The 13335-nt window shown below is 51.8% G+C and overlaps 1 protein-coding gene across 11 annotated transcripts in view; it reads left to right on the forward strand.

The window, feature by feature from the left end:
* The first annotated feature begins 8884 nt into the window (after positions 1-8884).
* The window catches only part of RANBP3 (RAN binding protein 3), a 55423-nt gene continuing 50972 nt past the window's right edge, over positions 8885-13335 (forward strand). For 2 of the 11 annotated variants that reach the window (XM_045548841.1, XM_045548844.1), the window contains exon 1: positions 8885-9102. In XM_045548841.1, the coding sequence (XP_045404797.1) occupies positions 9081-9102 (22 nt within the window). In that variant the 5' untranslated portion in view covers positions 8885-9080. Of the gene's footprint in view, positions 9103-12467; positions 12493-13335 lie in introns of those variants that run through there. The other 9 variants (XM_045548842.1, XM_045548847.1, XM_045548848.1 and 6 more) reach the window with 8 other exon arrangements.

Genomic DNA, 13335 nt, shown 5'->3' on the forward strand with positions numbered 1-13335 from the left:
GTCGTTCTCGTTTTTCATAGCAATACACGCACTGAGGCTGCCCGTTTCCGGGGTCACCAGCCACAGCCCAGCCCCTGCCCCCCGCCCCGGCAATGCCCCTGGAAGACGCACCCTCCCTCCCGCCAGTCCCCTCTGCCCTGGGACACTGGTGCAGCCAGGCTTGGCCACACGGACTAGCCCTTTTCACATGTGGCAGAATAGACGTACCAGTTGTTGGTGCAAATCACAGCTGGTTCTCAGGGTTAACTCACACAGTGGTGGCGCCAAACTTCAGGATCACTTGAGACTCGGTGCATAAGCTTGTTGAAAAGTAGCCGATTCCTGGACCCCATCCGCAGAGGGCCTGGCTTGGGGAGATTGGGGTGGGGGCCAGGATTGTACTGTTCTCACTGTCCCCTCTCGGAGGACTCTGGCACTGGGGTTATAGGACTTTAAGGAGACCCTGCAGAGGGGAGAGCTGGGCTCAGGAACAGGGAGGGCCCTGGGCTGTAGGATGTCCCAGAGAGGTTGACAGTTCCCAGTCAGCTGCCCCTGAAATCTGCTTCTTGGGTGCCATGCCGGTCCCCTCTGTCCCAGGAATAGGGCCTGGCATCCCAGGTGACTCTAGAATCACCCCTCACTGCCCTGGACTGGGGACTCCTGGGCCTGGGCTTGGTTTAATGCTCTGCTGTCACCATCTTGAAATCCTTAATTTTTGAACAAAGGGCCCATGTTTTCATTTTGCACTGTGCTCCCTGCATGTTGTGTGGCCGGTCCTGGGGAACTCCCAGGACTCAATCATGTCCTGACTCTGTGCTGACTCCTGCCGGGCTCTGAGTGTCGGGTGGGAATCCACTCAGCCCGGCCTGCGGTGGGCCACAGTCTCAGACCTCCCTCACCGTGGGCTCCCTCCAGCTGCTTCCCTGAGCCAAATTGAGTGAGTGGCAGCCTGTCCACAGGCAGCAGCCCCCTCCAAGAGCCCGTGTGGCCTGCAGAGTCCTGGGGCAGGAGACGCCGGCTGTGCCCTGGGGGCCTGTGAGCCTGGAGAGGGAGTGGAAGCTCCTGAGCCCGGGTGATGGTGCCCCAGCGATGGCTGCCCAAGGACAGAGGAGTCAGGCTGGCAAGTGCCTCACGGGGCCCACTGAGTAGGGCCCCAGGGTGCAGGTGCCTCACAAGCAAGAGGAACCTTGGTCCTTCCACGTGCTTGCAGGAGGCACTGACTATAGTCACAGCAGGCTCCATGCTAGACTCTTCTGTCCCATCTCCTCTTTTTCATAATCTTTTAAGGTAGGTGTTGCCCTCATTGTACACATGGGAAAATGGAGGCTGCTGGCTGGAATGCAGACGTGATGGCTGGAGCAGCAGCAGCCATTTTGGACCTGGAGTTTCAAGTCTTATGACAAGGATGGCAAAGCAATGAGGCAGAAGGAGCCTACATCCCTCGTGATGTTGGAGCTGCCCAACAGCCTCCAGATGGACCGCGGAAGGGAGGGCTGGGGGGCCCCACAGGTGTCCCTGACTTCACAAACTGGTGGCAGTTTCCCACATGGCCCCCCATGGCAGGTGTGCTAAGAAGGGAGGGATGCTCTCTGGCTGAGAACATCCCTGCCTCCCAATTTTCCCCCACCACTCTGGCTGCTGCCCCTCTGCCCCTGGGATCTGCCCTCTTCTTCTTCCACACCCTTAGTGACTGTGGCCATTCCCATGATGGAAGTTCCATTCTACATGCTGCCAACTTGCTCCATCTCTGCCCAGAGCCTCATGGGCGCCTGGTCCTCGACAGCAAGATAGGAGCTGGCATCTGGCCATTCAGACCTCCCGCATGTCTCCATCACAGCATGGGCCTGCCATCCATCCACGCACTGCCCTTCTCTGTGGCCCTGCTCCCTCCTCAAAATGCCCATAATGCAGTCACTTCTCCCCATCCTCTTTGCCACTCCCCAAGTCCTCCTGGGCCAGGACAGGCAGCACAGCGGAGTGGCAGGGCCCCGACTGCACAAGTTTGAGTGACATCTCCACACTCCCTGTGTCCTCAAGGAAATTACTCTCATCAGTTTTCCCATCTGGAAAAAAGATAATAAAAACACCCATCTCACAGCGTTGTCGTGAGAAATAGATTAATATAAAGAAAGCACTGGAGTGAGCTTTTGATAATTGTTTCTCCCTCTGCCCACTGTGGACAGGGGGGGCAGCTCATTCTCTGGGCTGTCCCGGGCCCTGCAGGGTGCTGAGCAGCGTCCCTAGCCTCCACCCACTCCGTGCCAGGAGCGCCCCCCAATCCTAACTACCAAAAATGTCCCCAGACACTGCCAGTGTCCCCTGGGAGCTGGGAGGCATCTTCTTCTTTAGCACTCAACTTTTTTTTTTAAATTGGCACTTCTAGGAAGGCTTCCTGAATGCTCTCTGGCTAGATTAGGGTCACTTACACCCCCTGTGTCCCCTGCCACACTTTATAGTAATTGTTTACAAATCTATCTTTCCCATGGGCTCTGCGGGTGAGTGGCTTTCATCTGCCTTGTTCAATGCAGACATTGAGCAAATAAGTGAGGAAGGCTTTGAGGCATCCAAGTAGAGGCATCCAGTGTAATCCCAACTCAGTGGCTTCACGGCCACCCTGGGAAGACAGGGAAAGTGACCCCGGCATGGAGGAGAGAAAGTATCTGGAGGGCTGCTGAGGAATGGCGACACTGAAACCGGAATTCCCGCAGGAGGTCACTGCTGGAGGGTTTCGATATAATTGAAAGCTTTGGAAAGATCTATTCTGCTAGGGTGGGTTGCATAGCAAAAATCTGGAAGCAGGGAGGCCAATTAGGTGCTTGTTAAAATCGTAGAAGTGCGGGGACATGGGGATGGAGGCAGGGCACACAGGAGCCAGGTGCCCCATGGTGGCCAAGGGGCTTAGGAAAGCAAGTTGGTGGCTTATGACCAGTTTTTGTTTTTGTTTTTGTTTTTAATGAACCAGGATAGAAATAAAAACCATCACGAGTGTCAATGTAATAAAGATAAACAGGGCTTTGTAAAACTTATTTCAGTACGTGTGTGCGCACACACATATATACATACATTGTACTGGGCTGCGACATAAGATGCATTGGATGTGTGTATCAAAAGCCACAACACTAAAGTCGTTCTCAATCTGTTTTGAGGTCACGGGCCCCTCCTAGAATCCACTGTCATGGACGTTTGTGGGGTTTTGCTGACCAGCATTCATCCCGCCTCTTTTTGAAATAACACCCTGATTCTCTTTTGAGGACTGCCTGGTTTTAAATACTGTCCCCACGTGGGTGGCTCTCACACATCGAGGGACGCTGTTCCAGGCGAGGAGGGAAGGAGGGAATGAGCTCAACATGAGTGGGGAGCAGCGAGCAGGCCAGTGTGGCCCGCACAGAGTGGGCGAGGGGGCAGGAGGTAGAGTGAGGCAGGAGGGGAACGGGGGAGGGGCAATGGGGGCTTCCTAGATCCCAGGGCGGAGCTGGGATTACACTGGATGCGTCTACCTTGATGTTGCCAATGGCATCTCAAGGCGGTGGCTGGGCACATAGAGGCACCTGCTCAGTAAATACTTGATGGAGGAATGAATTGCTTCGGGCTGGGAGTGGGTGGTATTAATAACATGCCCTGCCATGCTGGTCCCATGTGACACTTTCTCCTTAGAAGCTGAACTGCAAGCTGAATTGTAAAACTGAAAGTCATCAAAGTTCAGGCATTCTCAGGGAGGTGCCCTGCTGGTTTTGCTCAACGGGTTCCCATGCCCAGGACCCTCTGGAGCTGCCAGTTTCTTTTTTCCCTTTGATCTCATGGGTGTCCTCGTAAGTTTCCAGTAAATTCCCCCTTCGCTTACAGGTGCCAGAGATGTTGTCTGGGGAGTGCAATGAGTCTCCAAACCGATACACCCTCAGTACCCACGAATTTTGCAGCCACACTCAGAAGGTATTCTCGACCCCCTGAAGCCCTCCTGAACTGAGAGCCCCTGGCAAGCGCAGCGTCAGCCTGGAGCGTCATGCAACTGAGACTTCCTACCTCCGCCTGCACGACCTGGCTCGTGGACCACGCCAGATCCTCAACAGATGCCGAGCTTTGGAATCCTAGTACGTGTAGCTACTCAGAAGGAAAGGAACTTCGCCCCGCCCCCTGCTCCCCACCCCTGCTCTGCACCAAGTTTTGAAGTCATCCCAGTCCTCTGCTGCCCCGCAGTGGTCACTCTGTGACACAGCCTCTTCCTTTTCACCCAGGACACTGCAAGCTTGGGTTTTGCCTACAAGCATGCAGGATGGGAAGAAGAGAATGAGCCAGCTTCCTTCCTTCCCCTCTCCCCCACCCCCCGCCCCTTCTCTTCCTCGGATGTTCTCTGTTTGTTTACATAGACTCAAAGAATCTCCCCACAAAATGTTCAGTAATTACACAGGGAAAAATAGTCCCCTGGCAGACACCATCTAAACCAAGCGACCTAAGTTATAGCATCAGTAATGGTACAAATCATCACCATGTGCCTCAGGATACACTGAGAAGGATGCACGTGACTTCTGTGTAATTCCTGCCCCAAATGCATGACCTGGTGGGGTGCAGTGGCTCACACTTGTAATCCTAGCACTCTAGTAGGCCGAGGCGGGAGGATAGCTCGAGGTCAAGGGTTTGAGACCAGCCTGAGCAAACTCGAGACCCCCCTCTCAACTGCCTGGGGACGCACACTTACATGCTTTGCGTCAGGCGTCCCCACCATCACGGGTGAAGGGCCGCTCTTAATCGCACTGGACATCCTGCTGTCAGGAACTCGACCCTGTGGACTAAGGGAGGACAGCAAAGGGTGATGAGCAAAGATGGCAACCCATGATGTCCCCACCTGACTCTGAGCAACACTCGACCCCAGTGTGGGCTCGGCACAGGGCACATACTGCACACACGGGCTCCCTGCCTGCGATCGGAAGATGAGAACTGAATTGGAGCCGTGAAGGCCCTTTTTCCTGGAGCCCAACTGCAGAAGCCACTGTTCTCCTTGGCTGCAGAGGAGGGAGGATCATGGTCCTCAGAGGTCAGCCTGGGCTTAGGGGCTCCTCTGAGACCTGAACCCAAGGAGGACGTTGGTAGTAGGAGAGCCAACAATCAGTTTAGAGCAAATCATTGAATCCCTCCCATTTCCTGCTTCCAACCCTTGCAATCAGGAAAAAGCCCAAACTCCTTGCTGTGGTCCTTCCCTGAACTCCTTTCCTCCACCTCTCCCTTTGGTCACTCTGCTCTAGCTACACAGAGCTCCTCACCGTCCCTCCAGCACACCAAGCTGGTTCCTGACTCAGGACCTTTGCACTCGCTGTTGTGGCTAGAATGCTCTTCTACCGATCTACTAAAATGTCACCTCTTCACAGGGGACTTCCTGACAAACCAATCTAAAGTACCCCCTCTTTCTATCCTGGTGTCACAATACACTGTTTTCTTTGTAGCACTTGTCAGTATCTCATTAGTCTCCCCATAAAAGGACACAAAGTTCCATGAAGGCAGGGTCTGTCTTGTTCATCCTGGGAACCCAATGTGTAAAATGGTGCATGGTAGGTGCAGTGGCTATACACTGCTGCATAACAAATATCCCCAAAACGTAGTAGTGGCTTCTATCAGCAACTATCATTTACATTTCATGGTTTCTGTGGGTGAGGAATGGGAAGGGCTAGGTTGGGTGGTTCTTTTTCAAGGCTCGGGGTCTCTCATCCAACTATAGTCAGTGGGTGCAGGAGGAAGTTGGGGGTTGGCTGGGCATCTCTTGCTCAGGACTGTGCTGTCAGCTTCCTCACAGCATGACAGCCCCAGAGCAGTTGGACTGCTCACCTGATGGCCAAAAGCTTTCAGAGCAATTGTTCCAGCAAAGCAGGGGGAAGTTGCATTGCTGCTTTATAGCTGCATCATAACCCAGCCTTGTGAGTTACACAGTGTCATTTCCACCATACTCCATTGATGAACAAGCCCAGCGCCCACATTCAAGGGAAGGAAACAGAGCCCTCCCCTCTTGAAAGGAAGAGAGTCCAAAAATTTGGGCCCAAATTTTAAAACCAGCACAGTAGGTAATCAACAAATATTTGTTCAAATGGTTGTTGACTAAGTTAATTTGTTAGAGGACACCAAATAGAAAAAACAAAGGAAGGCCTGGGGGGCACAGGGTTGGCAGCCATCAACACTAAGAATTGTGAAACCAGTGGAAATTCAGTGGGCTCATTAGGCTGATAGGTTTTGTATCTTTTGGTGTCCCTTGAAAAGCCACAACTGGATTATATTTAGCAAGTGATGACATGTTGCTGGGAGTTTCCCAAAGTCTGGGATGAACGTGGTGTATGACATGACTTTAGGCGACATGTAGACATGGCATTAAATGACACCAAATCACACAGATTATAGTTAGCCCGTTTTCAATTCTCTTTCACTCCTTCTCATCATGTTAAGTACAAAGTTTCCGTTGAGTGATAATATGCCTATAATAACCCTCTAATACTTTGGTAATCTCCCTTTACATCAAAGAAAAAGCAAGCTTGGGCTTAGCACCTTGGCAGGCAACAGTAACTACTAAGAATTTAAAAACATTGTTTTGTTTTCATGTTTACTTTTACAATGATCTATTCACAGCTTAGTGGTTTCCTATTTTAAGGGGTGATATAAAATATCTATTTAATGTAAACTTAAACCAAAAGAAAAGTATTAAGTTCATTAAAAGTCAGAGAGTTCAGAGATATGGCAAAGGCTAAGATGACCCACCCACAAGAAGTTTGAATACAATGAAACCAACAAGCAGGAATGAGAAGGCAGCTGACCAGGTGGACTGACATTCTAGCTATTCCCAGAGAATTTCTTTTCTTTTTTTTTCTTTTTTTTTGGTTTATGTTTGGAGACAGAGTCTTGCTCTGTTGCCTGGGCTAGAGTGCTGTGGGGTCAGCCTAGCTCACAGCAACCTCAAACTCCTGGGCTTAAGCGATCCTCCTGCCTCAGCCTCCCGAGTAGCTGGGACTACAGGCATGCGCCACCATGCCCGGATAATTTTTTCTGTATATATTTTAGTTGTCCATATAATTTCTTTCTATTTTTAGTAGAGACAGGGTCTCGCTCTTGCTCAGGCTGGTCTCGAACTCCCGACCTCGAGCTATCCTCCCGCCTCGGCCTCCCGAGTGCTAGGATTACACCAGAGAATTTCTAACTCAAGGTCTGTGGCTTGTGCCTGTAGCCTGCTGGCAAAATATCGAGTATTGAGGATATATTTAATGGTATTCAATATATCCCATCCCCCAATAAACTACATACACACATATACATACATTCATACTAACATATGCATTCTCCTCCAGAGAAGCAGTTGTTAAACATTTGTCATACCCCTCTGGCTGCACAGATAAGTATAGGATAACCATGTAAATACATGTGTCCTAGATTAGGGGTTGGCAAACTTTTTCTGTATAGACACAAATAGTAAATACTTTTTTTGGCCACACAGTCTCTGTTAAATGGACTCAGTTCTGCTGTTATAGCTCCAAAGTGGCCATAGACAACATATGAGTAAGTGTGGCTGTTTTCAAATAAAACTTTATATATGGACACTGAAATTTAAATTTCATACAATTTTCATGTCAGGAGATACTATTCTTCTTTTGACAGTTTTTTCCCCAGCCAATTAAAAAAAAAAAAAAAAACACTCTCAGCTCATAGGCCAGATTTGGGCCACAGGTTATAGGACTTGCTCCACCCCGTTCTAGAAAGGGCAGAGCTGGGACTCAAACCTACATAAGCTCTGGAACACAAAGTCCCAAGCAGAGGGATCAGCAAGTGCAAAGCCCCTGAGGCTGGAGTGAGTCTGCTGGGCTCCAGGGACAGAAAGACCCGTGTGGCTGAGACGCAATGAGCGAGGTTGAACGAGGTGGGGCGGGAGAACCAGGTACAGTGGGCTTAGCACGCCTGAAGAAGAGGTTTAGAATTCCAAGTTCAGCTGAAAGCCCTTTGGAAGCATTGAGGATGGATGTGCCCTTGATATTTATATTTTTATTTTATAGTTTTAAAAGATTTCTCGTCCTGCTGCCGCGTACAATGTGGAGCCTGGAGCTCGATAAGAATGAAATGAAGGATGCCAGAGAGGAGGCTGTCCAGTCGTCCAGGAGAGAGATGAGGATAATGTGGCCCAGGGTGGTGACAGCCAGGCTGGTCAGAACAGGTGGATACGGACTATATTTGGGAAGTGAGGCCAAGCCCGCATGATTTGCTGAGAGATTCGTAGCAGGGAAGTAGAGAATGACTCCAGGAGGTCCAATATCCTCCCATAAGCCTTGTGAGGTCAGCGGTCCCATTGTACAGATGGAGAACCTTGAGGCCCAGCGCGGTGACAGGGGCGTCGGGGATCTGGTGGTGCTGGGGCTCCGACTGTCGTGGCTCAGAGAGGTCAAGTCCCTTGCGCCGGGTCCCCCGGCCAGCACCTGCGTCGGAGGCTGCGTCCCCTCCTCACACCTGGCCGCCCCACCCCCACCCAGGCCTGTGCTCTTCAACCTCCGAGCTTTGCTTCCCCGCCCCCCACGCCACCACCCCGCGCCCTCCCACCACCTCCCCGCGCGGCCTCAGAAAAGCGTTTGCCGACGGCGCTGGCTCTTGGGGCAGGGAAACTGAGGCATGAGGTAACAAGCTTCCCGCCTGCGCGTGTGGAAAGCCCCCGCGGCCCCGGGGATCCACCTGGAGGAAGGCCTCGGCTCAATGGCTCACTCTGCCACCGCTGGGACCCCCGGAAAACAAAAATCAGGGGCGTCAAGACCAGGCTCGCGCCTAGCCGCTCCACAGAACATTAGCTCCGGCCACAGCGCCGGCTACGCGCGCGCTGCCAACTGCGCGCGCGCCCGCCCTCCCCAGCGCACGCCCCTTCTGTCGGCGGGAAAAAGGCGGCGGGCAGTTAGTGCGCAGGCGCGTGCTCGGAGCGCGGCCAGGCCGGGAAGGCCACCGGGAACTCGGCTCCGCGCGGGGCTCAGCGCGCATGCGCGAAGCTGTCCGCCTCGCACGGCGTCGGCTTGTTAAGTGCGCACGCGCGGGAGTTTCTGGCAGAAAGCAGGCGAGCCCGGGCCGGCGCGGGGCCTTGTGGGAGGGCTCAAGGAAGTAAAATGGCGGACCTGGCGAACGAAGGTAGGGGAGGTGCCGTCGGTGGCCAGCTGGTGGCTGGGGAACGGGCGGCGGGGGGTCCAGGGGCCACAGCCCCGAGGGGGAGCGCCGCGGAGTTCGGGGGTCCAGTCCGCTCCGGCGTAGCGGCACAGCGGGCCCCGCAGCCGCCCCCCATTGCGTCCCCTCAGGCCAGGCTCACCGGCCCGACCCATCACTCCCGGCAGCCCTGGCCCCTGCCACGGTCCGGCCAGAGGAGCTGGGAGGCCGCTGGGGTCGCAGCCTCGAGGCCCTTCCGCTTCGCAGGTCGGACCCGGGACTGAAGGGGACGGGAGACGCGGCCTCAGAGCCCCGGCCTCGGATGTAAATAGACCTTGGGGCCTGGTGGTGGGCCCGAACGCGCCACGCTCCCTTCTCCGCCCCCTCGACCTCGGGGACCCGGCATCTCCCCTTTTCCGGCCCGGTTGCCATCCCCTAATCCCGTGAGGTTCTTGTCCTCCGCGGACCGGCCGCACGCCGAGGACAGAGGAAGGCCAGGCTGTTTTCACCCATTCTCTGTCCCGAACTCAGCCCCCAGTGCCCCCAGATCCTTCGGGGCGCCTTGTCTCCCCTGATTCAGGCCCAGCCACAGCATCTGGGCCGCCGAATGCTCTAGCTGCATTTTGGCCCCTTTTTGTTTTGGCTGCCCTTCCAGACAGAGACCGGATGATTTCCTTCTCTGTGGAGCGCTGACATCCCACTTGAGCGTTTTTTGACAAGGTTACACTTCCAAATCCCCCAGAGAAAGCACTCCGAAAGGCTGATGCCTGGTTACAACGACATCGTGTTGCTATCGCTGTAAGCTTCAGGACTTCCGAGGCCTATTTTTAGCTCCCTCCTTTTCTCGGTGCACAACTGTAAGCAGGCTCTCTACCTGTCTGGCCCTACCTCCCCCATACCATGCTGCCTGTTACTGGAAGGTGGCTTGAGGTTTCCCTGCCGAATTGCACTAATGAATGAATGATGATAGTAAGTGCTTAGCCTTGTGGAGCATTTGGGATGGTCCCAGGTACCTTTCAACATCTTGACATACTGTTATCTCTAGTAATACTCCTCACAAAAATTCTATGAGGCATAGATACTGTTATCCCCATTCTCTTGGTGAGGAAACTCAGTTAGAGTGAGTAAGTTACTTACCCAAGGCAGGACACACGGCTTGTAAAGAATAGAGATGTGAACCAAGGTGATCTAGCTTAAAAGCCCCCCATTCTTGGGTATTTTAAGCTGCACATCTTTTATAAGGTAAAGGAGCCCCTGCAGGGTTGAGACATTCCAACTCATGAGGTCCAGTTAAAGGCGGGAAAGAGACTATATAAAAGGGAATCAATATGACATACTTGATATATTTACATCCTGAGCCCAAATAGTTTCTTGAACTCAAGACTCATGTGCAACATCATATTTAACATCTCTATGTGGATGTCTCATAGACACATCTAACAGCACGTCCAAAACAAAATTATTCTCACCCCCTACCACCACGAAAACCTGCACACCTCAGTCTTTTCTCCCACTGTGGTAAATGGCAAGTCCATTCTTTGAATTGCTCAGGCCCAAAACCTTGAAGTCACCCCTAACTCCCTTCTGTCTCTCATATTCCACAGTAAATTCCATCAGTTCTACCTAACAGCGTTTCCGGAGCGTGACCACTTCTCACCACCACTTGGGCCTCCCCTTACCACCCTCCGTTACCCATCTAAAAACTTCTCAACCCAGAAGCCAGAGTGAACTCCCGACTCCCCCCGTCCTGTCTCGCTGCTCTCCTCCTCACTTGCTCTGTTCTAACCCCCCTTGCACTCTCAGTTTTCCTTGAGTGGTCCATACACTTCCTCCTTTGAGCCTTTTTTCCTGCTGGTTCCTCTGACTGAAACTATTTTCTCCCAGATAATAGCTTGCTCCTTCTTACTTATATGTTATTTTATTACTGAGAACTTCTCTGGCCACCATCTTAAGTTGTTCCCACGTTCCTTAATCCCTTTACCCCGCTTATCACTATCCAGTCACACTAGATTTCACTTGTTTGTTAGACTGCCCCTCCACTAGAACATAAGCTCCATAAGGTCAGGGATTTTTATCTGTCATGATCATTGATGGGTCCCCTGCATCTAGAACAGTGCCTGGCACAAAGTAGAAATCCAAGAAACACTGGCTGAATGAATGAATTCATCAGTGAGGACCCTGCTGTGAGGGACACATTGAGCACACCAGGGAAATTATGCATTGTTGTTTTCCAGGGGACATTATTTCTAGCATATGCTGGGCATGTGAGCTGTCCACTGTAAATGGCATAGTTGAACCTAAAAGTGTCAGAGAAATGAAGTGTTTTATACTTCAGATTTTTCCCTAATAAATGCCACCCTCACCTAGCATTTTGCCTCTGACAATCTTAGTGGATCTTTGTGCCTCAGATATCCCTGCCATCCTCTAATCAGTCTCTGTGTGTTTCTTGAAGACTCCATTTCTGGTTTGGCTTTCAGTCTGCTAGGGTGTTTAATGTCTTATTTACTATGTAAAGGGGGACTTCCTTGCCTATACATTTTGAAGCTTTAGGGGCTGTCGCATAGAAATGCTTTTTCTCTTGCTGTGTAAACTCCAGTCAAATGCCCTCTTAGCTTCTGCCTTTCCAGACTGGGATCTTAAGTTGCTCCATCCTCACAGCTCCTCCTCCATTTGCTGTCTGTCTTCTCTGGGCCAGTCCCACCTCTGTGTCAGTCTGAGCAGTGGCTGTCCTGATACTGCCTGGCTGGGCATCAGTATCACCTGGGGAGGTTTCTGAAAAACCACGGATATTCACTCCCCACACCTTGCAGATTCTGTGATGTGTTGCTTGGGTCCTGGGCATCTGAACAATTAACAGTACAGACAACTCTGATATGCAGCCAGAGTTGAGGCCCACTGGTTTGAGTAGTATAGGTTAGGTGTGCTGGGCTCGTGCACAGGACATGTTTTCAGTTGTGTATCCAGTACAGCATCCTGTTGCCATGGTGATCCACTCATGGATGGTGACAGCAACTCCCACAGCTCTTTCTTGGTAGTCCTGTAGTCCGTGTCTGTTAAGGTCCAGTTGGACCTCTGTGTTGGGAGAGTGTGTATGCGTGTCTTACACCATCCAGGGATAGTCTCCCCTGCTCAGCATTTCACTGTTGATACCTCCCAAACTCATTAATCGTCCTGTCTCTGGAGTTGTTCTGCTTTGTAGACTGACATCATGATTTGAAGGCAGAGTTTGTCCCTGGGAAAGGTAAAGAAGAATGAGGAGAAGGTGTGCGAAGAATATTTGGACTATAGGACATCTTAGAGTCTAAATCCCAGCGTTAGAAGATATCATACAAATTCCTTTCTGGCCTGTGGACATACATGGTGGAAACATGGGAAACGGTATGAAGCAGGGTTCTCAGCTTTGGCACAGCTGGCATTTTGAGCTGGATAATTCTCTGTTCTATGCACTGTATGATGTTTGGGAAAGAAAGAGTCTAAATAGTGCAGGTGACGCTGCCCCAGTCGGAGATGGCCCTGGACTGAGTCTGTGATGGGAGACCAGCAGGTGCTGGGCTTTCCGTCCTCCTGAGTTCAGTCCTGCCTGTCCCTGAGTGATCACCCAGCCCAGGGTTCCTCGACCTCAGCACCGTAGACCTTGGGGACCAGATAATTCTCTGCAATGGGGGACTGCCCTGCATTGTAGGAATTTGATCAGTCTCCCTGGCCTCTACCCCCACTAGATGCCAATAATACAACCTTTCTACCCCCACCCTCCAATCATGACAACTGAAATGTCTCCAGACATTGCCAGTGTCCCCTAGGGGCAAAACTGCCTCCAATTGAGAACCACTAATCTAAGAGCCCGACCAAGTGTGAGTAGAGAGATTTTCAAGAGTGGTTTGGCTTTTCTCAGTTTGTACCTTACTTGTTGACTTAAAACCTAACCCCTGAGATGATGAGATGCAACTGAATTTTTATTGATTAGCTAGAGCTCAGTTGGACTCCTCATTTCACGCGATGCTCACTGTGCCCTTCCCCTACCCTAAACTTTAGGATAAGGGAGAAATAGCTGTTTGAACATTTTCATGAATTCATGATAAAAATTAACCCTGGGATTTGTCCTGAGATCAAAATGTATCTTTCACCTTGGTTGTGCCTCCTGTGTCTGTGGCGGAGGGAGCCTGGGGGTAGCTGAGGGGTGACGTTATGACTCAGAGGCTGCAGAGTCTCTGTACACTTTGA

The sequence above is a fragment of the Lemur catta genome, chromosome 1 (assembly GCF_020740605.2).
Source record: "Lemur catta isolate mLemCat1 chromosome 1, mLemCat1.pri, whole genome shotgun sequence".
Lineage (NCBI taxonomy): Eukaryota > Metazoa > Chordata > Mammalia > Primates > Lemuridae > Lemur > Lemur catta.